Source organism: Rhea americana, unplaced genomic scaffold (genome assembly GCF_003343005.1).
Source record: "Rhea americana isolate MKP2758 unplaced genomic scaffold, rheAme1 scaffold_15, whole genome shotgun sequence".
In the NCBI taxonomy this organism is placed as follows: domain Eukaryota; kingdom Metazoa; phylum Chordata; class Aves; order Rheiformes; family Rheidae; genus Rhea; species Rhea americana.
This window is the reverse complement of record NW_028185594.1, coordinates 2,021,024-2,044,318: the sequence shown is the minus strand read 5'-3', so window position 1 is coordinate 2,044,318 and position 23,295 is coordinate 2,021,024. Positions and strand designations below refer to the sequence as shown.

The 23,295-nt window shown below is 39.4% G+C and overlaps 1 protein-coding gene across 7 annotated transcripts in view; it reads right to left on the bottom strand.

Annotated features, from left to right (window-relative positions):
- Positions 1 to 23,295, bottom strand: part of KANSL1L (KAT8 regulatory NSL complex subunit 1 like) — a 57,060-nt gene that overhangs the window by 24,949 nt on the left and 8,816 nt on the right. For 6 of the 7 annotated variants that reach the window (XR_014895129.1, XR_014895131.1, XR_014895132.1 and 3 more), the window contains exons 2-5: positions 16,902 to 17,043; positions 12,838 to 13,035; positions 10,100 to 10,221; positions 5,586 to 5,787 (exon numbers count right to left, since the gene is read on the bottom strand). Coding sequence is in view for 3 of the 7 variants with exons in the window: in XM_085299328.1 (XP_085155454.1) it covers positions 5,586 to 5,787; positions 10,100 to 10,221; positions 12,838 to 13,035; positions 16,902 to 17,043 (664 nt within the window). In the remaining 4 variants the exon portion in view is untranslated. The remainder of the gene's footprint in view (positions 1 to 5,585; positions 5,788 to 10,099; positions 10,222 to 12,837; positions 13,036 to 16,901; positions 17,044 to 23,295) is intronic. The other variant, XR_014895130.1, reaches the window with a different exon arrangement.

The following is a 23,295-nucleotide window of genomic DNA, read 5'->3' as shown; positions in this document are numbered from 1 at the left end:
TGAATCACAGAACTGGCATGGGAATTAAAGTAAGAAACCTCAAACCTAGAATTTAATTACAGTAGCTTGGAGAGAAAAAAAAATACAAATTTCCAAAAACCAAAGGAAAGCAGATCTTACACTCTCACTTAACTGTATCAGTTGGAATTCTATGAGAAAAAAATACACTGATACTCAACTGCAAGAACAAGCAACATTATCCCCACTGTTTGCTTGTGGTATCTAAAATGTGAGCTTTTGCACCTCTGTGCCAAGCTCTCAGGGTGCTGGCACAGCTCCAAATTTGAATTCCAGCTTTCTGCACATGCCCCAGGTCACACAACCACGTTTTCCTCCAGCAGGTGGAGATGCAGAATGCAATCAGAGTTTTCAGATGAAAAAAAAAAAAAAAAAAACCTCACTGTGCTCCACAATTTTGCAAAGAAAAGGGTAGGACCAAACGTGAGAGTGTTCAGACCTCACTTCTCTATTATTGTTTACAGTTGTTTATAGCTGTTTAACATTTTAATACTTTAAAGCACTACCTAGCCCCTAACATCTCTCAGTGAAGCAAGACTGACCAAAAGAAGTGAAACTAATGTCTTCAGTTACGATGCTGTATAAGAAACTAACACAANAAAAAAAAAAAAAAAAAAAAAAAAAAAAAAAAAAAAAAAAGGAAGAAAGATCTGCCATAAACCACATAAGGTAAAATACTAGCAAAGAAATCATCAGGACACACCAGCCAAGCAGAGACCCGTCTCAGCCCAAGTAGTAACAACTCCGTATCTGTTGGCTGCTTTTAAGCAAACCCAACACAAGTTTAGAGATCTCAAAGACAACTGGTTCCTTCGTTTCAGGAAACAATAGCTAGAGGTAGAGATACTTAAGTTCTCACTGTAGAAAAAAGTATTTGCAGGAGCTCGCAGKCATTAGACACTGGAGTATCCGCAGTGGGAAGAGTTGCAGTAAATGCAAGAAATGCAGGGAAGACTGGAGCTCATGCCTTTCTGGACGCTCAAGTTCTCAGACCAATCTGCTACTCACATGATTATCTCGTTTTAATGTTTTGATATTCTTTGCTCTTAGAGTTAGAACTAAATCACATGCATTTTACAGGAGGAGACAACRACCCAGAGATTTTCTGACTGGCCACCTGCAGCAGTGCAGGTGAGAAACAGCTCCAACGTTTCGAACGAAGCACTCCTGGGCTTCCAGCCCTGCCTGCAAGCACGCGTTTCCCCACCAGCGTGTGCCTGCAATTCACTCACTCGTATTAGTCTGCACTGAGTTTTTAATATTCATTCAAAAATCATGCTGAACAAATGTGCAATCATGTCCCCTGTTCTGCAACACAGATTGCGATCCCAAGGCTCGTTCTGCTTGTGGACTGACTCACGATCAAGAAACGTCCTAAGCTCTCACCAAGCTATTTAGATAATGAAAGAAGAAAGATACAAAACAGGTCCCACAGCCAAGAGATGACTCATGGCCCAGCTGTGGTACTTAAGTCATTTTGAATTAGGAGGCAAGAAGATCTGGCCCCAAAGGATGTTTCATGCTGCTGAGGACCCTGCCTSGTGACAGTTAAGGCAAACACCCTGCATCCTGTTTTATTTATCCCCACTGCAGGCTAGATATTGCGTGGATCTAGCAGGTCTTCTAGAGTTTCAGGACAGTTTGAGGGATTCATTTATTTTTGCAACTGCCTTTTGCATGAGTTCTGTGTTTTCTTTTAGATGCCTACTCTGTGTAAGCATTATTTCATTACAGGAGTATGTGAAGTCTTCAGGAAAAAAAACATAGCAAAGCAGAGGACAATACAGGACATCTCTCAAGAGGCGCTGGGAGGCTACTACGTCACCCACTACTCAAACTTCTGACAGTCTTGTAAATGTATGCAGCATGGCAGCAGATAGGAGAAAACGTGGCTCTCTTCCCAGTGACCTTATGAACTGACAGATGGGATAGCAGCTCACAGTTTCATACTTTCCTTTTCCTAACATGGTAGGGGGGTTAAAAAAAAAAAAAAAAGAAAAACAGCTTCCCAAAAGAATCTGAAGGGATGTGAAAGACAAAATTCTGAGCATGATTACACAAACAACAGGTACATATGCTCGTCCTTTCTCCCAAAATAACAAATTGTTCCAAGTTAGCCTAGCACTTCTTAGTCTCCTTAAACATGGGAATTCTGCATTTCAATGTAATTCTCTAGCCAGAACTCTTCAGCCATCATTTGCTCAATCTACTCCGCAGAGGGACATCACCCACAGCATTGCTGCATACCCTCTTGCCATAGGTTTGCACYAGCCAGCCAGTGTCCGAGGGAGTGACCATGTGAGGACACAGGTGCAAGAGCTGAAGTGCTCAGAAGGTTCAGTCTTCTCCTTGGACCTTGGCAAGCTGGTCCCTCTTACCTCCCATCTGCTTGCTTCAAACCAATTTCCTCAAGGATATGGGAGTCCTTGCAAAGTACGGTACCAAGGACTATATACATATCTTATACTAGCAGAAATATGGGAGCAGCACTTGCTAGAGACAGCACAGTTACATTACCTTATGAATCCAACTACTTTCCATCCTGCTAAGAAGAAACTCCGTTTTTCCATGTAAGACTAGAGGAAACGTGCTGGACTATCTACTGGGAGCAAAAATGCATCTTCAAAGAAAAACAGTTATTGACCCCAGAGGCCATTCCCCATTTTGCAGTTCTGTCCTTCCAAATCTGCCTGACGTGGCAATCAGCCTGGGCTGATAGCCAGAACTCTTCCATTACAAGCCAAGCAATCTCATTCAGCAGCTGGGTAACCAAGCATAGCACATGCAGGACCACAGAAGTGACAAGGCCTATTAGGCTCCTAAATGASTAAGGTATCTTGCACGAAAAAAAAAATATATACCTATGATGGCTCTTAATTCAAGGACTTGATATGCATTTAAGTTAGGTTATCAGAACATGCCAGAAGTGTCCAGCCTAACTGCATCACTTCCCCAAAGGATCCTCATTCTCCTGTTTTTAACGAACATTGCGTAAGAACCTTTGTTCACTGCTTTACCTTAACTTTGAAAACTTCAATTGAATTTGGCGCTGGCAAGAAGTTTGAAGTTGACAGCTTGATTGCTTCCACCATCTCTTCTTTTCCGCAGGAATACGAGCAGAATCAGCAGCAAGAGAGACAGTTCTTTTCAGGGCCCTTCGGTTAACTGCCCCACAGGGAGGATGTTACAAAGMAGAGCACAACCACAGGTCTCTGTGCCAAGAGCTCCACTTAGCACAAACTGATAATTACAATGCATCTCGGTGCATGCATTTCCATAGCCTATTGCTGGTGTTGGGGTTATTCGATCTTCAAACATCTCAAAGATGCTAAGATCCAGAGGCAATAAACAGAACGCTAAGCAAGAGGTACAAATTAACGCATCCATCTTTGGATCTTAAAACTTAACAATTGTAAAACTGAGTTTTAGGTTTTTGGAAAGCAAGGTAGACATTCCAAAACTACTAGATTCTGGATCACAGCACTGCAGGAGGAGTATCTAGAAACTTTATCTATGCTCTGGAATTCCAGAATTTTAGGCTGGAATTCCTTTACCCGGAGAAAATCTTCAGCTTCCATTCAACCTATGTAAGCAACTAGGCTCCTCTCAAAATATGAGAATGCCTTAGTGTTTTTGTGCATGGAGGGTGGGAGGGAGGATATGGAGGCAGCAGTGTCATTTTTAAATCAAAGGCAGCAAGAAGGTATGTTCATTAAGCTCCAGGAGGCCTCTTCGATGCAGCGCTCCCCACAAGGGATTTTAACCACACTGTCTTTGGATATCTCCGCACTTTCAGCACAGAGCCACCGGAGGTAGCTTAGTGTAAGTAACCCAGTGCTGGACATGCCCAGAGCACCAGCCAGGCACACAGTTGCACCTGCTCCAGTATCTGAAGCCTTAACTCAGAACTTCCAAATGCACGTTTTGATTCTTGTCTAGGTAAACCACTGAGCATGCAAAGCAGCTCACTCAAAGATAAAGATGTAAATTCTACTTTGTACTCCCATGGCTGGGCTGCACAAATTAAAGAAGATGAAAAGCCTGAAGCGTCTAGGAGCAAGAGCTCCCAAACGCTCATCACTGCCTGCCTCGAGCAACCCCCTTGGGAGGCTGCCAAACTACTAGAAGTCTTTAAGCTCTACTGCCAGGAAGCTGGGAAGTCAAGCTAATAAGAAACAGACAATAAAATCTCTTCAATAAAAATTCGAGCACTCTGCTGCACATTACTGCAGAGGTTGCTGAACGAGCACACTCACACAGAACCTCCTTTTGGATCCCCAGATCCATGGTGCACCTAGGAAATCCTGGACACTAGCAGAGAAGATACGGAGATTTCCGTCAGTCTAAACCTCTAGAAAGTATCTGCTACTTTAAAGGCGAACATCTCAGCATTCTGTACGTTAATTCTAAAATGAAATTTTAAAATCTCTCTGTTCCTATGTAACGCAACAAGTAGGAATCCACTACTGCCTTAAAATGAACCACTTGCTCGTGAACAATGTTTCTTAAGTTYTCTCTGAAACGCTATCAGGAGTGCTGTTGCACTCCCTATATATATCTTATATTCGGCCACCTCAAACTAAATAGAAAAGCAGAAAAATAGCATCATGGGTGCAATTAAAAGACAAAGTTAAAATAATTTAAAATATATGTATTACCAAGTAGTAAGAGAGCAGAAAGTAATTCTGCAAAAGCGTCACTGACTTTCAACTCCTATACATCCGCTGTAGCATTAGAATGGAAAATCCTAGTAGTTTATATCGTTGTGACACAAAAGCACCTATACTACACCACAGTTTCTAAGAGGCAAAGTAAGATCAAGGATTTAAAACTATTTGAGATTAACACTGCTGTAAACAATGAGTTCACCCTGTCTTTGCTCACAGATTACTGTTGCTTTACACGTAACAGTTAAATTCATTCTCTGTGCTTAAGAACAACACACTATAAATATCAGATGTGAACAGATATGCCCTGTATTACACATCAGAATGTTTTCTTCCACTTTAAAATATTAATTCCTTTGTAATGCATAAAATTTTAGAGTTTTAAAGCATTCATAAAATGCCATGAAAAAGGCAATGTACCTAATCAGGAATGGCAAAAACAGAAACAAGATTAAGATACTGCAGTTTAATTTCCAAGAAAATAACGTGCCACCAGCTGTGTAAACTCTCTTGCAGTTAAAACAAATATCCTAAAAAAAAAGTAGGACACAGATTTACATTGTAGCATGTTTCCTCAGCAGTCAAGCCTCCAAGGAAAGCTCTCAAGATATCTCTTGGAAGGTTATGGRAAAAAAAAAAAAACTCTTTAAAGATAGTCCTGCAACAAATTGATCTGATGAGCAGGATTCTGAGCAATCTTTAATTTTTATGTTCAACTCATTAACTCTGAGCTCCTGCTGACACAGCTGGTACTCCTGCCACATATACTACACGCTCCCTGAACGTAACAAATAACCAGCTCAGCGTGCTCCATTCTCCTGCCATACCAGACARACACACACAGGCTGTAACAGCTGGACTATCTGGTTTTGCCTCCTCAAGAGCAAGGCGAGGGCTCACCTGCTGACTCCAGTAACACGTCCCAGGCATTCTGTAGAGCTTCCTCTTCTGGAAGCTATGAAGTGGCCTTGTTCGGGCAGATGTGCTCACACTGGTCACAGACAGCGATCTTAGTCTTGTCCGCTCTCTTCTTCTTTTCTTGATGTGTTGATGATCAAGCAACCAGCTACTCGAAGAGGATACTTCTCTGTTGTCTGAAGCTCTGCAATGTCATAATTAACAGGGGAAGGAAATCCAAAAAGTTAAATGTGCTAGACATGCACAGACCCATGTTTCAAGTACTGATTAGTGCTAGCCATCTAATTCTAGAGAATTTTACAAACACTAAAATATTTTAGCACATTGTTTCAAGAAATCATGCAGGTGCTCTGTTCTTTGTTTAGTTCTATGTTATGTCACAAAAGAAAGTTTATCTGTGCAAGAGCATCATGCCAGACTGAGCATGCTTCTCAGCCTGCGTATTGACATATTGCAACCCAAAAAGTGGCAAGATCAAGTAGAAGAGGATGCATTTCCCTCAACTTTCATTTTCAGTGATTTGCTACTCTTAAAATATTGTTGTTGGTAATTCACTGTTTTCATTCTTTTCTTTTTTATTTCGTTGCCTTCTTTTCTCCAATGGAGCTAAAGCGCAGCCTAAGGAGGCTCTTGCAGAGGATGGTCAGTTGACTCTGTCTGTCTGCCTTTAAGAGCTGACAGCTGCTCGCACCCACATGATTTGTGAGAATACAAGCTCAGTTCCAAACAGAGTGACACTGTCTTACCTAAACATGTGCGAAGCCAAATTCTATCATTCAGCCTCAGTCATACCTTAATTTCCCCGAGTTTACCACCTTAAAATCCCCTTACCTATCATACCATCATCCCCTCACCACCTTAGCCACATGCACACTTCTTGAAACTACATCTTTACTAATACAAAAAAAAGTTACCTGCCAAAAAGGAGCCAAGAGCAGTTAAAAAAAAAAAATCAGAGAGTATGCACATAATAGCTTGAATCACTCTTGCCAAACAACAGACTGTCTGCTCATCAGAACAATGTGCACTGCAAGATAAGAATTCAAAACATCCTCCATTTGGGTGGGAATGACTCAATGGGAAGAACGCACTCCACTTTCATAGTTCTCCTGACTTTTATGTTGTTGCTGTAGCAACATCTGCCTGCAAAGCTAAAGGCTTGCTGCAAAAAGCCCTCAAGTGTGCATTTATTTGTACAGTACTGAAGACCCTGACTGCAACATTGAATTGCCTGAGAATTGGAGGTATATAAGGTATTTGTTGGCTCATAACAGGTAATCTACCTGCATGAACTGTTATTTTCTCTCACGGATTTTATCTAGTAAGTCACAGGTTGATTACATCACTTAGTAGAGTTATGTAATGAAACATCAAAAATAATTTATTACAATGTCATTTATCAATCTTTTTTGACAAATAGAAGCAATTGTTATAAAAGCATGATTAAACACCACCGCATGCTGCGCTGGTGGGGTAATGAAGTTTCATGGGCAAGAATCTGAGGTATCYTTTTGGCACATCAGAAATACTCAACAAATGAAGCAGACCCAATGAGAAAAAAGGTGCTAATGAAAGGAAGAATGGTAATAACGATTTAAAGAAACCTTAGTATGTATCAAGAAATGGCCAAAAATTCCGAAGCGTGACATTCTTTTTGCTAATATCAAATTTTTAAGGTTTGGGAAAGAAACAGAGTTTTTAAAGCCTATGCAAAAGTTTCTCCAAATACTTTCTCTGAATCTCCAAAACATTTTCTTTGCAATTATCTGGATGTCACACAGTATGAAGTCCAACTTCTGGACATCCACACACTTCCTTCTTATATGACAGACAACCTGGACAGGTAAACTAACACAAAAGTCACCTTCTCATCCTGGCTCCATTTCTGCAATTCCTGACTTTGTTCAGATGGTCTGCTGAATTCTTGGGCAATTTCCCTGTCATCTTTGCCAGTTGCTCTGTTTGATCTCCTACGCCTTAGGGTAAGGCCCAGCTCTGTCTTCAGATGGAGCAGAGATCTTGGCTCTAGGGAGCTCCAGTATACAGCAGCACGGCTTTCCTACCACTTGTGCATGCGGGCTTCCCAGGCAAGGTTGGCCTTTCCAGCACAGCAGCCTAGCTAAAGAGCAGACACTTTGCTCACAGATTCATATATGCAGGAGARGCCACAGGACAGGCTCTACTTGTACTGAAGTAGAGAAACTTCTAAGTCCTCTCTCCTGATAAGAAAAGTTATCACCAGCTTGAAGAGCTGCTTCTGTATTTACCTTCATATAACGCATCTGTCTGATCTTGTCTGCATCAGCTGAATCTGGATCCCAAGAAGAACTACATAGAAAAGGAATCTACTAATGAAATGGCGATTCAAAGTCACCCACGTTTAATCAGCCAGAAACCATAGGTGCACCACCAATTCCACAGGGAATAATACACAATTAACAGACTATACTGCAACTCCAGGACTGCCAACCTCAAAGCTTCTCACGCTTAGACCCACTTTAACCGTGGACTACCGAATCTTTCATAGAAAAAAACCCACAAATAATTTCAACAATTTACCCAAGTAAAAATAGCTATCATTCTTTTTCCTCTTCAAAATCCAAAAATCACATTACTTTCCATTTTATTTTGACCCACTTTCTCAAGTACATAATACAGTCAGAGAACATCCTGGAAAAGTGAGAGGAGAAGGAGCCAAAGAATTAACTCCAATATACCRCAGTCTGAATTAATTACACCCAGATTGAAACAAAGCAGAAAAACAAACAAACAACAGACAGACAGACAAAGACATCAGAAGAATCTAAATACATTAAAGGAAACAAAAACTAGAAGGAGACTGTGAAGTTCCCTGCAGGATTGCCATGATAACCATGCTATACTCTGTTCAACTATCACCTTTAAAAAAGGGTACTTACTTGTACACTGCAAAACACTTCACAAGAGGTGAAAATTACTTCTGTATAGCTTGAAAAATCAAAACCAAATAGTTTTCTGATTTTCAAGATGACATACAGAAAGATCTCAGTTCCTCAGATTCCCTTCCAACACCTAACTCACCATCTCCAGTTCAGAGCTACTGCACTGAGAAAAATCTTCCAAGTCCTCCCATTCTTCTTTGGCTATCAGTAGAAGRCAACCAGTTTTAGAGACAGCACTACCTGAGCAAACAATTTTGTTGCTTACGACATGGAAAGAGAACTGGTTTTAGACAGTTTCTTGTAAACACCCAATGGAAAGTATCATCCCAAGACTCAGCTGAATCTTCTGTTTTTTCCCTACCTTATTTGTAAATAATTGATATGCCAGGAACATAAATAATATAGGACAGGACCCTCTTCATCCTTAAATTTAGGGCACAGCCCCTCAATCGCTTTGGAACAGACGGCAGTTACGGAAGCTGTCCACCCAAGCTGCTCAGTATAATCTCTTTGCGGGAAGCTACTGCTTCTGCAGCAAAGCTGCTGCAACAGCCTGTGTGGCCACTCCGAGCCCTTCTTGGTGCCGGGGGCCAGGGAATTATGTTCTGCTGCAGACACTGCAGTAAACCGCCTAGCCATAGCAGACAGTGAGCCCTCTCTTCATCCACCTGATCTTAATCAAGACCTATGAATAACTCAGCAACCCCTCCACCCCCCAAATCACATTAACAGTATCTCAGGAGAAACAGCCTACGTGCCTAGGTCTTTTATAAACAGGATGGTAGTCAATTATCTTAATGTTGTTTTGAGACTAACGCTGATTACTGTCTGTGCTGTATTTTAAAATCTTTGCATAAAAGATATTACTATTAAAAATGTGGAAGAGTACTACGAAATATTTTTCTACCGTATTCTCAAGCTGATACACACACAAGGTCATCACACAATCAGTAAGGTTGGAAGGGACCTCTGGAGATCATCTAGTCCCATTCAAACCCAAACATTTCCTGGTGTTGGTTCCCCTGAGTGATACTATCTTCCGGATAAATAAATCCATTCAGAACAAAAGACCAAAAATGGAAAGATACTCTCTCAAAAATCCCCGAAAAAGTAGCTGACAAAGGTAAATCTTGCTTCATATTGGAGATGTACTTAAAATTAACAAAGCTGGCACACCAATACTGACCCACGTTGAGGCATGGGTGACACTGTGTACATACTCATCTAATATAGACTAGTTTGTCACTTTTCCAGAAATAAAGTTGTACTCATGATGGCAGGTTATCTTAAGTTTTAAATAATCTRAAGTACTGTTATTTGATATTTTCCTTCACCAATACATTCATCATACCAGCATTCAAATGCAGTTGCAGTAACTGTTTAATTTTATGACGTCTTTAGGAATAAAAACAAGAACTACTAAGTTGAGCCTTAYAAGCAACGCTTTTACTTCTCTTTAAGTTTCCAGGAAACAGCTCTCCTTTTGTAACTTACTACTGTAAGGTTTGTCGGTTTGATCTACGTAACATTACCAGAAGTCGGTCTCAAACAAAATGCCACCATACTATGACCCACCTGAAGGAGATGCCATTGACCAGCTGTCTGTGTCTACAAGTTTTGGAGGAGAGAGGAGAAGAAGCTGGAGACAGATTGAGTGGAGCAATTAGGCTACTGATGATTTCACTCAGCTGTGCACTCTGAAAGATAAAAAGTTTTTTTTTTTTTTTTTTTTTTTTTTTTTTTTGGGCTAGACTGAACAGCTCCAAAGTTCTGAGGTTTTGTTCTAGTTCTTTCTACTTGGGGTCTCAGACTTGTACATCATGGAATAATCATACTTAGTTTCTGCTTGCAATTATTCAAGAACAACATATTTCTTCTTTCACAGTTACGTACAACTATACAAAAACAAAAAATAAACAAAAGAAGAAGTGCTGAACTACCAGCCAAAGACATATTTTAGACATTTGGGTAAGTAGCATACAAAATACATTAGTGATTTTTGTATTTGAACAGAAGATTTTTAAAAAGGCAGAAGAAACCAGAACATTTTTACAGCTGATGTTAAAACAGCTGCAGCTCAGAGCTGTTAATTGGCTTTTCAGAGATCATTTCGAAAGCAAAAATATCTGCTGTCTCCTTATTGTACACTTTGCTGCCTCAAAGTAATTTTCTMGTTAAAAGAATCCTCTTTATTGCTTACTGTAATTGATAAAGGTGGTTTTATAAAAGCCAGTAAATACAGGAGGACCAATCTAACTGCAGACACAATGGCCAAAAATCTTCGCATGTTCTCAAAAATGACAGGGAAAACTCTCCCTAACACCATCCTCCTCCTCTAAAACACTGACTTTTAGAATTGCCTCAAGGCAAACACAGCTCATCTGTTAAGAATTACTCCTTATAAAGCAATGAATTGTGGACTAACTCCAGATAACACTTCACATTGCTTTCGTTTTAAATGTTAAAACTTAATGGTTAGTCTGACAATATATGGAGCCACTAGCTTACTCAGAGGAAACTGTCAGCTGCATACTGAACATGAATGAAATGTACCTCAAATAGCATACACATTTTTAAAACGTTTAAATTATTTTATAGGATTATCAACTAAGATCTGAGATTATTTTAAACAATAGTTAACAAAGGTTACCCAATAAGTAGTTCAGTTTACATTTTCAGGCAATAACATTTACACAGAAAGTGGCAGAAAAAAAAATATTTTCCATTTTATGACTAGTCACGTCTTTTCTGTTAATGTTTAAGTGATGCAGTCGGGTAAAAATTTCATGTCTGAATAAAATATTCAGGGATGGATATCAAAGCACAGAAATATCAAGTCAATACAAAAGGTCTGAAAAAAAGCAAACAAGATGCTAGTAAAATATTTAGCACATTCATTAACAAGTCCGAACAGCGTTCAATTTGTAAGGAGCAAAGCTTCTCTCAAGCGAATGTAAAAGCATCAGAACAACAGCAGATGTCCAAAATGCAAGGAAAAACACATGTTTTTTAAAAAACATTCTACAGCTTTGGAAAGGACTTTAAAACAGAATGAAGAAAAAAAACAAAAACAACCTCTTCCCCCCCGCAAGGCTTAGTCACTCTGTACTCTTTATCAATTTTTTTCTTCCCTAATGAATTTTATTTTAAGAAAAACTTTTATTTAACACAGGAGCCAAGAATTGTGGAACAATGAACGATGGACATACTTTGGCTTATGGTATTGCTATTTCCAACAGTGAACAAGAAGAAACCCAGACTTTCTCCTTTGGCGTCAAGGTTGAATTACAGAAGTGATTGTTAAAAATCAAATCAACTCCCCAAACTTTTGGTGGTGTAAAGGGCAGAAAAACTGATGTAATTAGTGAGATGCTTTAAATGAAGATCACCTTTGTTCCTAAGTCACTTTCAGATAACCRAAGTTCTTGGAAATCTGCTTATAACTACGTAGATACTATCAAAGAAGAAAAAGGAAACAGGAACAGGTATACTACCTGAAGCTACTTTTACCTTATTTTAAGAATGTGTGTGTGACCAAGATGAAAGAGTGCAGTAGAAGATGCAGGTATGTTTAGCAGCACTATGTACAGCAACAGGGTACTGCACTAATGTATCTTACCAGCTTTGTTAGGGTTGCTTTACACTAACTATATAAATTCCTTCTGAAAACAAGTTTTCTGCATCTCCTTCAGTAACGTGATCCTACTAAGTTTTTATACGCACTTTCTAGCAAAAGACAACTCTGCCACAGTCGACATTGTATTTCCTGGAATTAACCTTGGACAGGACTGTTTAGCACACCACAAAGCCAAACGCTGCTAGAGCTACGCCTACGCTGGGTGAGAGCAGCAGGACGTGGCAGTCCAGAGCTGCTAACAGCAGTGCTCCACTGATGCTTGAAAAGGCCAGATCACCAATTATGTTTTATGGGTTTTTTGTTTGTTTGTTTTTAACTGTAACATAGCTCCATCTTCTACTGCAYTCTTTCATCTTACACAAGTATTCCCTGACACAATCTGTGGCAACACTACACTGAACGTAACTATAAAGGAGAGGTGGTTTTGTGGAGACCTATTAGAAGCAGCTATGTGGCCACTTTGATATAACCGAAGTAGCAATCTGAAACACCTGAAACAAAAGGTTAATTTGTAAACCTGGTGACGAATGTACATACTTAAGTCCTGCAGTTCACCAGCTCCCACTCTCAGGTGCGTGAAGTATCTTTCTCTCTGTAAGAAATTACCAGGGAACCTGCCTATTTTTGAAATAAATCACTTGGCTCTGCTGGATCTTCTGTTCTCCTTTTACTTTACCTGTTTTTCTATGTTTCGTAAAAGCAGGGTAGGACTGCTGGGTGACATTTCAAAATCATGCTCCGGCAAAGAATCCTGTCTCTCAATGGCAGCTTGCGAATTCCCTGTGGCGTTTAATAAAGCTTCTTGGTCTGTCAATTGTATTTGCTTCTTCAAAATGTCTTTTGGAAATGGGAATTCTTCTAAGATCACCATCCCCTAGACAACAGCAATTGAACACAGTTGGTTGATGACAGATTAACCCTCCTAAATCATTTTTAAGCAGCAGTCAACCCTGGCACATCCCCCTTAAAGCCCTCCCAGCAACTCTTTGGAGCTCTTAATCTAGATTTTAAATACACTTAGCACCTAAAACATAGAAATACTAGCAGTTTTTATTAATGAAAAGCTGCATCATTCATGTTATTCCTTATAATAACAATCACACTACAGTTTTATACCACTGCTTAAACATCCATGCCAAAATTCAAATCAGAAATTTATACTTATTAGAGCAACAACATGATCGTTTGCCTGCTGATTTAAGAAGGGTTTTTTTCCTGTAAGAAACAACCACCTTCTGATTTGAAGTTTGTTACAGTCTTTGCAGCCAAAAAGTTTCTCTGGGGCATTTTAAGATGTTCTATTTTTCTTATTCCCAACCCCAACCWAAATGAAACATCGAGGCTGTTATTCTTTATATAACAGAGATGGATACAATTCCAAAAAGGTCTTTTACAATTTAGTCATTTATTTTTTTTTAACGTGAGCTCTTTTAGTTTCCTACTCATAGAGGCATCCATTCTATCAATCTCACTGTTTTTCAAGACCATTTGCACAAAAGTGGTATCAGTCAAGATCCATCACCTACAGTACAAGTCTCCTAAAGAGATAAATATAGGCTTTCACGGTAGGGAAATAACAAGAGTTTCAGAAACAGAAATAGGAAGAGTACCTTCATTGTGTTTTCCACAAGACAGATTACAAAAATAACAATGTCAAAATACATTCCTAGGTAACATCTCAGTTTCTGAAGTAAGTAAAATAATAAGCAAAAGGAACTTTGAAATAGTAAAAAATAGGTCCTCAGATGGTCCCATTATTTTGTCACTACCTTGAGCATGTAACTTCAATACTCAGAAAACGCTATCACACTTTTATTCTGAAAAGGGAAAAGATGTATTTGTTTTGAAGCACTGACTGTTACTCAAATATTAAGCAGTATTGAAAGAATGGGATCATTCCACTACACTGTCTCAGATTCTTCTTTCTAGTCAGAATATTCTATGAAAAAGTGAGGGAAGATTGTCATTGTGCGAGTTCAAGCAATCCCTGTATTATTACTTTTAGGAAGACAGACTTCATCTATATTGTGGAAAATTAAGGCTACTGTAGTTCTACTCATATCCTGACTCCTGGCTTAGCAGCAACTTGCTCTAGAACAAGAAAGCAATTTGCTTCCAAAGAGAAGACCAGGAGAAAATATGTAATTGATCTGTTCTTCTTGTGCCTCTCACTTATTCCTGTTTGTATACAAAGTCAAAGCTGACAATCAAGATACCTTCTTGAAAACAAAGCTAAGTGCTTCAGTGCTCAAAAGGCCCACAGAGATTCTGGATTTCCATCAGGTCAACACCAGATTTTTTTTACATCCATTATCAGGTAGTAGCCTACCATCTGTGCTTTTCATTTACAGCTGATGAAAACAAATCCAGCCAGTATCACTCTATAATCTGTAGACCACAGCAGTTACAAGGCAGGCATTACATTCGAGGATATTCAAGTACAGCTCTTATTTTAATGCAAGGTTTTAATAGGAAAGCAAGCTAGCTCAAAAGCTAGCTCAATAGCTTTAGATTATAAGACAGTAAAAATATCACAGTCCATAATTACTAAAAGAAGAAAAAGATCCTGAACAGCCTAAAACACAAATTCTGAAGTCAGAAAACTAGGAAGACAAACAGGAAAAGTAGTCAAATGGGGGAGACCTGCCCCTTCCCCTCTACTTAAGTTTTATTTTTTAATTTGCAGAATTCTGGTGACAAGTATAGAAAGAAAGGATGGAAAGAAAGGATTGATCTGAAACTATAGTCACACAATTCATACCATAAAGAGAGAGCAGTAGCAGGCAAAAAAGCAAAGAAAAAGAGTAAAGGATAACTGACTCTCTAGGAACTAAAAGTTATATTGGTTGCAATCAGTAGGTTTTGGCAACAAACTTTTTTTAAATTTTAAATGTAATTTTGTTTGGTAGACAGATATCTATCTACCTACCTACCTACCAAAAAACTAAAATAAATATACGTACACAAATAATTTTTTCTTTTTTTCTTTTTTTAAAAAAAAGAAAAGCAGAATCACTCTCAAAGATCCAGACTTGCCACTTCTGGGTCCACACGAATGGAGAAGACACTGTAAAAGGACAGAAAACTGTCCACAAGTTAGAGGTGTGGCATTTTGCTTGAAGTCATTGTAAACTGGCTATGAATCACTTTTTTTTCCCCCACTTACAACACAAGAAAAACACTCTGAAATCATTGAACACAGCATACAAATTCTAATGATATTGTGTAACTACTTTGCTGCCCCTAAATGAAAACAAAGAGCTCTTCTATAGGCCTGCTTGTCCTGTGTCCTTCTGAAGCTGCTGTCTTGGTACACTGCAAACACATATACCTCCTGCCCCCCATGAAGAAGAAGAAAGAAAAACCACACAGCCAACAAAAATACATGTCTATCTTCTCTAAGGGACACAATGCCAAATATTGAACCCCACAGCTAGTAAAAGGGGCATGAAGTTTGCAAAAAGGAATGTCACTAAAGATCTCCACCAGGAAGATGACTAGGCTCCAAGCCAATATACCACTTAATGCGAAGAAAATGCATGACTAAAAACACTCTTTCTCTCATTTCTCTGCTGTCGACTTTTGCCTGCTCTCCAGCTCATGAGACCTATGTCGTTTAAAGTCTGATAGCTTTCGGTTGTAACAAAGTTTGCATACTTGGCATGTAGGACAATAGTAAGATACAGACATTCTCTCCCCTCCCCAAAATATGAAACCTGTGACCATTTCTATGGACAACGAGGCAGAATAGATTCTCAAACAAAGCTTTTCAATTTGTTTTTGAAGAAAACTTGATTGGGAAAACTTTGTGAACAGGGTAGAAACAAAGCTGGATACGAAAAGAGAAGGGCCTTAAGGGTAAAAAGAAGAAAGAATAATTTTTTATGCTGTYAAAGGAAATGCTCACTACAGCAATTTTCCTCTCCATTTTTCCTCCCTCCAAGTCTCCGGTTCAGCCAGATAAGGTCCGAAGCATCTGCCACCTCCTTTTAATTTGTGCTCATCTGGCTCTAACATAAGACAAGCCAACCTACATGATGCTAAAAAATGATGAGTCAAAGAGTGCTCCCCTAAGACCTCTTCCTATTACATCCACCAGAAATACCACCAGTTTTGGCTTCTTACACACGAGAATGACCTGGACAGCCCATTAAACTGATAGAAAGATAGATTATTAATGTTTTAGGAATGCGACTTACCACTGTCTAGCCAGTTCGTTTTTAAAAAAATAGTACATGAGTTACACACATTGGAATTTTAGTAATAATTAATCCTTGAACTGTTCAAAGCACTATACAAACATTAACTTACTAATCCTCAGAATAAACATTCACTTAAATAACAAAAAAAAAAATTCCCAAATCCTGTAACACAAAAAGGATAACTAACCACCCTCTCCTGAAAAACAAATCTTGTCTTTTCTACAGGGGGAGTAACTAGCACAGTAAGTGAAATGCCTTGTCCCAGGTCCATGAAAAGTCATTAACAGAGTCATAGTCAGGGATAGGAACGTAAAGAGTTCCTGGCTCCCAATCCTGTACTGATGCCTCTAGATTACAATACTTCTTTTTAGCCCTTGATGCCTTTCTCATTAACCTTTGTAATAGTATGCAATAGTATGCTTGGATACCACAGCTCTGGGGGAAAACAAACAACAAGCAGGAGGAAGAAAAAAAAAATTACAAGAGACACTGTCAAAAGATTATTCAAAGAACCCATCTATGGGCTTACAGACAATACCTTGGTGGCACGTATCTGCCTGTGAAGGTCAGTTAGTTGTTGGATTTTGTATTCTAGTTCTGAAATCTGGGCTTGAAGCCACGTCCAACGGCAGCCAACTCTAGCTCTGTCTGCAAGCCACTTCCATTCAGAAGTATAGCTGCTGTGAAGACAAAATGCGGGTTAGTCCAAAAATAAAGATAACCACATTTGCACAAAAACATTTTTGACAGCTGCTCTGCCTCATGTTGCAAGCATCTCAGTTGCTTTCAGAAGGTATCTGATTATACACAGCCAGTTTCACATAAGCTTATTTCTGTAACTACAGAACTTGCCCAAACCAGTACGATCAAAGTTCGCTGGCTATTCCCAGCTCAGCTAGTTTTTCTGTTATGTGCTGTAAAACCAGGCACCGGAGAAATGACCAAACTCTATCAGTTAATGCAGATCACAGATGTGTAAAGAATTCCAGTAACTCCGCAAGCAAGAATGAAAATCCTCTTATGCTGTACTTCCTCCCACAGGCTTCCAGGAATATCATTAGCTAACAACTGCCATCTAGTAAGACGGGATAGAGCGATGACCAGCTACCCAAAAAACTCTGACATAGTTTAGCTTTCTTTTATTCTACTTATTTTTGAAGCTTAACTGGGTAAGTATAGTTTTGGTAGGTCAAAATAATGCCTCTTATTGCTGTTTACAAAGAGCTGTATTTACTAATAGAAAAGGTATGTCTCCTTGATGTTTCACATTATGATTACTTTAATGTTATTGCACTAAAATCATCACTGGTATCAGGACACTTTACTCAACCTATGTATTAATAAATGGATGGCATAATGGTACCACTCAACAAGTCATTTTATTATTCAGACAAGAAAAAGAAAAAAGAAATAACACAATACAATATTTGCAATATTTTAATATGCAATTTCCACGAGTACTCTATCATTAATTAAGTATTTTTATTTTATAAGAAAACAACTGCATCTTTTGCCATTGAAGTTATCAAGTATTTTGCCACAGCTAACTTACAAGAATTGTAAAAACAAGACCAAAGTTCCTTCTGGAAAATATGCTTCTACTCGAGTACGTTTTTGGAGTAACTACTGGATTTGAACCCTGGAGGAAACGGTATGGTAAATTTGGGGTAGGCAGAATAACTGAGCTCACCATTCATCTAGCAATAAAGAATTCTAGAGACAAAACCCCACTGATAAAGGAAGAGACTTGGCATAGGCACACTGGGCAAGTAGTACTGTTTCGAGCACAATTTTGTGTCAACTACCTCACCAATGGAAAAAAAGGTAAGATATCATAAATAAWGGAAAAAAAAATCTCACTATTTTCAGGTCTACTTTAGCTATCATAAATAGCAAGAACAAGCAGTTTCTGGTAGGTCACCTTTAAAATACCTAATATCCCCTGGTTTTACATAATTTATCTTCCATTTTCTGCCTACATAATTTACAACCAGCTTTAAAGCTCTCCTACACAGCCAAGATGAACACATGAAATTAGGAGACTGAAATGGCCTGTGGAAGGCTATATGCTACATGCAACCAAATAAAGTGGATTACAATCACAAAAGAAACTCCAGGAACTCTATAAATACATATCATAATAAACTCCTTTTTAAAATGTTRTAATTTATAACAGTGATTTTTGCCTAGGAAGAAAAGGGCACATGAAGTCATTTTGTGAATATACATTTTTCTGACAACCCTTCCTTATTTCTCTTTGCTTTCTCATTATCACTAGCACACAAATATCTTGATTACTTGTGTTTCAACCAGGCCCTCTTGACAAGAACTTTCTTCCTGTTCTCTTTGATAAACAAATTTTGCAGTCGTGCTTAAACAAGTGGGGTGGCTAGAATAGTCAGGATTTGTCTCAAGATCCTAAGATGGCAAAAAGCTAGTCCTAAGAGAAGAGCTGCTTAAGGAGGCTATAACAAATCCCTTAGTTAATCATTTTAACATAACAAAAAAAAAAAAAAAAAAAAAATCACATGGGCAGACCCAGGCTGACAGAATACAAATGAAAATAGCAGAATTAAATTACAACCTAAATGCACCAGGTGAGCTATCCTGAAAGACACCGAGAGGGACCTCACACACCCAGAGGGACTCCACTGCCATGACGAGAAAGAGAGGAAAACACTCCCACAGATGGTAAACAGGAGAGGGGTGGAAAGGGCCAAAGCTGGTCTTAGGRCGCATTCTCCACGCAAAATCAGTATGCCAGGAAAGGAACCCCTGCTCAGATACCAAACCACAAAGACAACAGAACAGGTACTAAAGATAAATAAAGTCACTATCTTCGGTAAATTAGTGTCTTATACATTAAAACAAACAAAAAGAAAAAAAAACCTCCTCAATGTAACACCAGAAGTTATTTTTCAAAAACTTGCTTGGAATATGTTTTCTTTTCTTTTCTTTTTTTAAATAACCAATATTAGATCTCGGATTAATTGCACTCAATGTTAGATCTACTATTATGTTTGTTTCCTTCTAAAATACCACGTAAATATTTCTTAAGGCCTGAAAATAAGTGTAGCATATAATTAAACTAGCAGTATTTAATTACGCTGTAATAACAACGTCCTCAGGCTCCTCTATAGAAGAGTTTCCACTGGACTAAGTGCAAACATTATAAGCTCGTGCTCGTGCCGGGGAAAGCAACTGCAGCCTCCCTTTGCAGCCGCTACAGGCTACTGCACGCCTGCGCCAGCACCTGTGCTAGGGCAGCCGCRCGGCAACATGGGTTAGAGAAGCGCGTGCGGTTAAATCTAACTCTGGGAGGGGGGAAGGAACAAGTCTGAGCCTGGAGCGCTTCCCCAGTTTGATGCCCTGCAGACAGGCAGAGAGGCTTTTGCGCTGCCCAGAGGAAAGCAGTGGGAAGCCCAGTGGAGCAGCCCACATGGTGGCACCTTTATGGATTGGGAAGAAAGTACGAGACACCCAAGCTGCTCAATTCTGCTCCCAATTCTGTCACTTGTCCCTTGTTTCACCTTACATTCTTTATTTACCATCTTGGCTTTTCAGTCTGTCTGCAAAACTGTATGTTAAATCTTTTAACACCTTAGAGGAAGACAGAAGTCTTTATAAGCTAATCTGATAGTCTTGAAGCGAGMTGTTTACATATGAAATACGACGGTAATCCAAGTGATAAATGGTAACAACCCACTATTCCAATTAGAGAGAGATAAATAAATAAATAAATCTCGTTCCTGGGATGTTAGTGGATACAGTACAGTATCTCCTCAGGGAAGGAAATGAGTCAACAAGAATTTGTGGGGCACCTTTTGATGACCAGGAGTAGACGACCAATTCCTTCTAACACTAGGATAATTAGAAGTCCACACTCTTCTGGTATCCCTCTTGCTCCTACCTGATAGCTTCGTATGGGAAAAGAAAGCTGTTTTAAGGCAGGGCCAGCAAATTCATTAACACTCCAAATCCAGAGAAGAGCAAAACCACAAAGGGCTACCAAAATAACCAGGGCTGCTACCGAAGGAGCAAGTCAGAGCAGGTGCTAAAGCAAAAAGCTCCCTGCATTGGTACTCTATTGGGAATGCGATGTGTGTGGGGGGGAGGGGGGCAGAAATAATAATAAAAAAAGTAGTTTCTGTCTGTCCCACTTCCTGTGCATAAGCATCTTCACTTGGTTTCTGTGCTTCTGACTCTAACCTCATACACCCTCAAAAGGAATTTCAAAGTCACTTTTCTGCTGGCAATTCAATATAAACCACAGCGTTGTATTTTCTGAGGTTTCAAATGTTCAGTACTGTAGTACATGGAAATATTTATCAGCATATGAACATACTACACTTGGGATCATTCTAAATCTGTAGATGATCTCCTGCTTTTATCTGTGACTATCAGAATTCAAGACATCACAGAAATACTGACTCTGTATGAATAAAACACCTCATTTTCTTTTCCCTAGATGCACAGGTTGAAACTGCATCAGAGAGAGAATTTCTCATGTGAGACACTGGCTTGCATTTTTACAGTTTGGGCTGAGCTGCAAGAGGTCAGTCCTGTGCAAGTTGTAAGAGCAAACATATAAATGCAAAAGAAACAACTAGCCACAAAGAACAGAGACACAAATGCAGAAAGTCAGATAAAACCAGGAAGAGAACACTTGGACTGTACTGTATCACCCTAATGTGTTGGAAAAAAATCAATTTTGGATTGCAGACACCAGCAGAGGCAGTATAATCATTTCACGGAAGTTGCTTGCTTTTGCCAAGACTGAAGAGGCAAGTGATGAGCCTTAAATAATATATTGCTATTACAGTCACTACTACTCTCTGAACTTCAAAGTCTTTTCTATAGATTATACAGACCAATACTACAGGACATGATTCCTTCCTCTCAATTGTCACGTCCCTCAGCACTCCTACCTTCCCCCAAAAGAGAAAACAGAACTGAGAACAGACTATGTTTTTAAGTAATCAAACCAGTAACAGATTGGGATTGCAACAGTAATTTTGATAAGCATTTCCTCCTACCAGCACCTCCATTAAGCTGTGGGTGAGACTTATGTTTTCCTGATAGCTAAAGTCAAGTGTGCCAAGAAACAAACCCAGGCAACATAATGGAGTGCAAAGGGGAACTGCCAACCAAAATAAAATTGCTGTGCTAGATGCACACAGTCGTTTGTGGTTTGCTTTGCTTGTGAGTTTTTGCTGTTTACAGGGGACGTAATTTTTTTTTTCTATACAAACAAAACAATAGGCCTGAACAACAGTTCATAGGTAATATATAATTGTCAGTTAAAATGTTCTTGTAGATGAATCAGGCAGAGAGCAAGGCACAGTGTGCACAAAACTTCTCCAGTTCAGAAACTCTGCATAAAACCTAAAGACTGGCTGTTCCTGACATCCTCTTGCACTTGAATTTCCTCCTCCGTCTCCTAACATGGTGTACTTTCCTCTTTACACCATGCTAAGTTCCCTTCTGTTTAATCCCTGCCGTTCTGGCATCTAATTTTAATAATCACTTCCCTACTCAGTTGCCTCCACAGCCTAATTTATAGCAAACACATCGTTTCCTAGTCCTTGTTTACTCTCATAATATAGAGTTATGAAAGGGTGGCCAACGCTCCTCGCCACTGAGGCTGCACACCAAAATACCATCAGGTGAACACGAGAGCTCCCAGAACAGTCCACAGGCTGGTCTGAAGTCTCAGTGCACAGAAGATGGATTGGGTCTGTGGCAGAGGTCCCAAAGTGACCTCAGGCTCCTAACCTCAGCCCTCCCTGCCAGCCCATCCCCCGCGCTCAGGAGGAGTCGCCAATCCCACAGCAGCATTGGCCACATTCAGACAGGTCACTGTAAGAGTAAAAAGCTAACTGTCTTCCTTGGTGGGAGTCACTGAAAGTAACTGCAGAGGTTTATCATTTTGATGAAGGGCACAACTCTGGAAACTGAGAAGCAAAAAAAAAATCAGAAATTTGACCAGAAGCTTTAAATCCCATCTAGACATCACATGACTCATGATGAAACTCACGAGAGTGAAGACATACTGGAACAGGGCGGGGGGGGGGAGTCCCAGTTCCCTTGGTGGGCTCACTCAGCTGTACAGAGATATGAAACGATTCACATTTAATACATGGCACCGTATCACAAACGCTAAACAGCAAATTAGTACTGTGTGGGGCCCAGAGGATGGGAGCTGTCAAGTCTGTGACCTGCCTGAACTGGCCCTAATGGCACCAGCATTAGAGTCAGTTTTCAATGCTCAAAGAGCAGCTGGCTCCAATACCAACCTTCTTCTGCATGCCAGCAAGGTGAGTGCAAGGCTTCTGCTACATTCTGACACTATGTTAGTGAAATTCAGCAGGCCCATTTCTCTTCCCCCTCCAAATACTGACACTTAACAAGAAAATACCTACGAAAAGCAGGAGATGGTAGTGTATTAAACATTTTAAATGAGTGAACTGAGAGACATAATGCATGTAGTTCAGATAATCTTATCTAGATTTTACTCACCAGATAACACCCACTCGCAACAAAAACTTCCAACTCTTGTAATGGCTGAACAAACATGTCCAACTGTGAAATGACCCGTAAATGCTTTTTCAAGGACTAATTCTTCCAGCACACCTACTTAATGTTTGTTTTCAGAATGAACTAACTTTGGTTGCCGTTGAAGCATTAATTCCCCAGACTAGTTAACAGTTAAAATCCATAATAACCACATAACTGAAAAAAATAGTGAGTGCTCTTTCATGAACTGAATYTCTGTGTGTTCCAAAAGGTGTAAAAAAGATGAAAACAAAACAAATGCAACAAATCTCACCCCGTGCTATCAAACCTGATCAAGAAGACATAATGAAACACTATTTACTCTCAATAGTTCTCTGTAACCCTTTGTTCAGACTGTCCATAAGCACATACAGCAT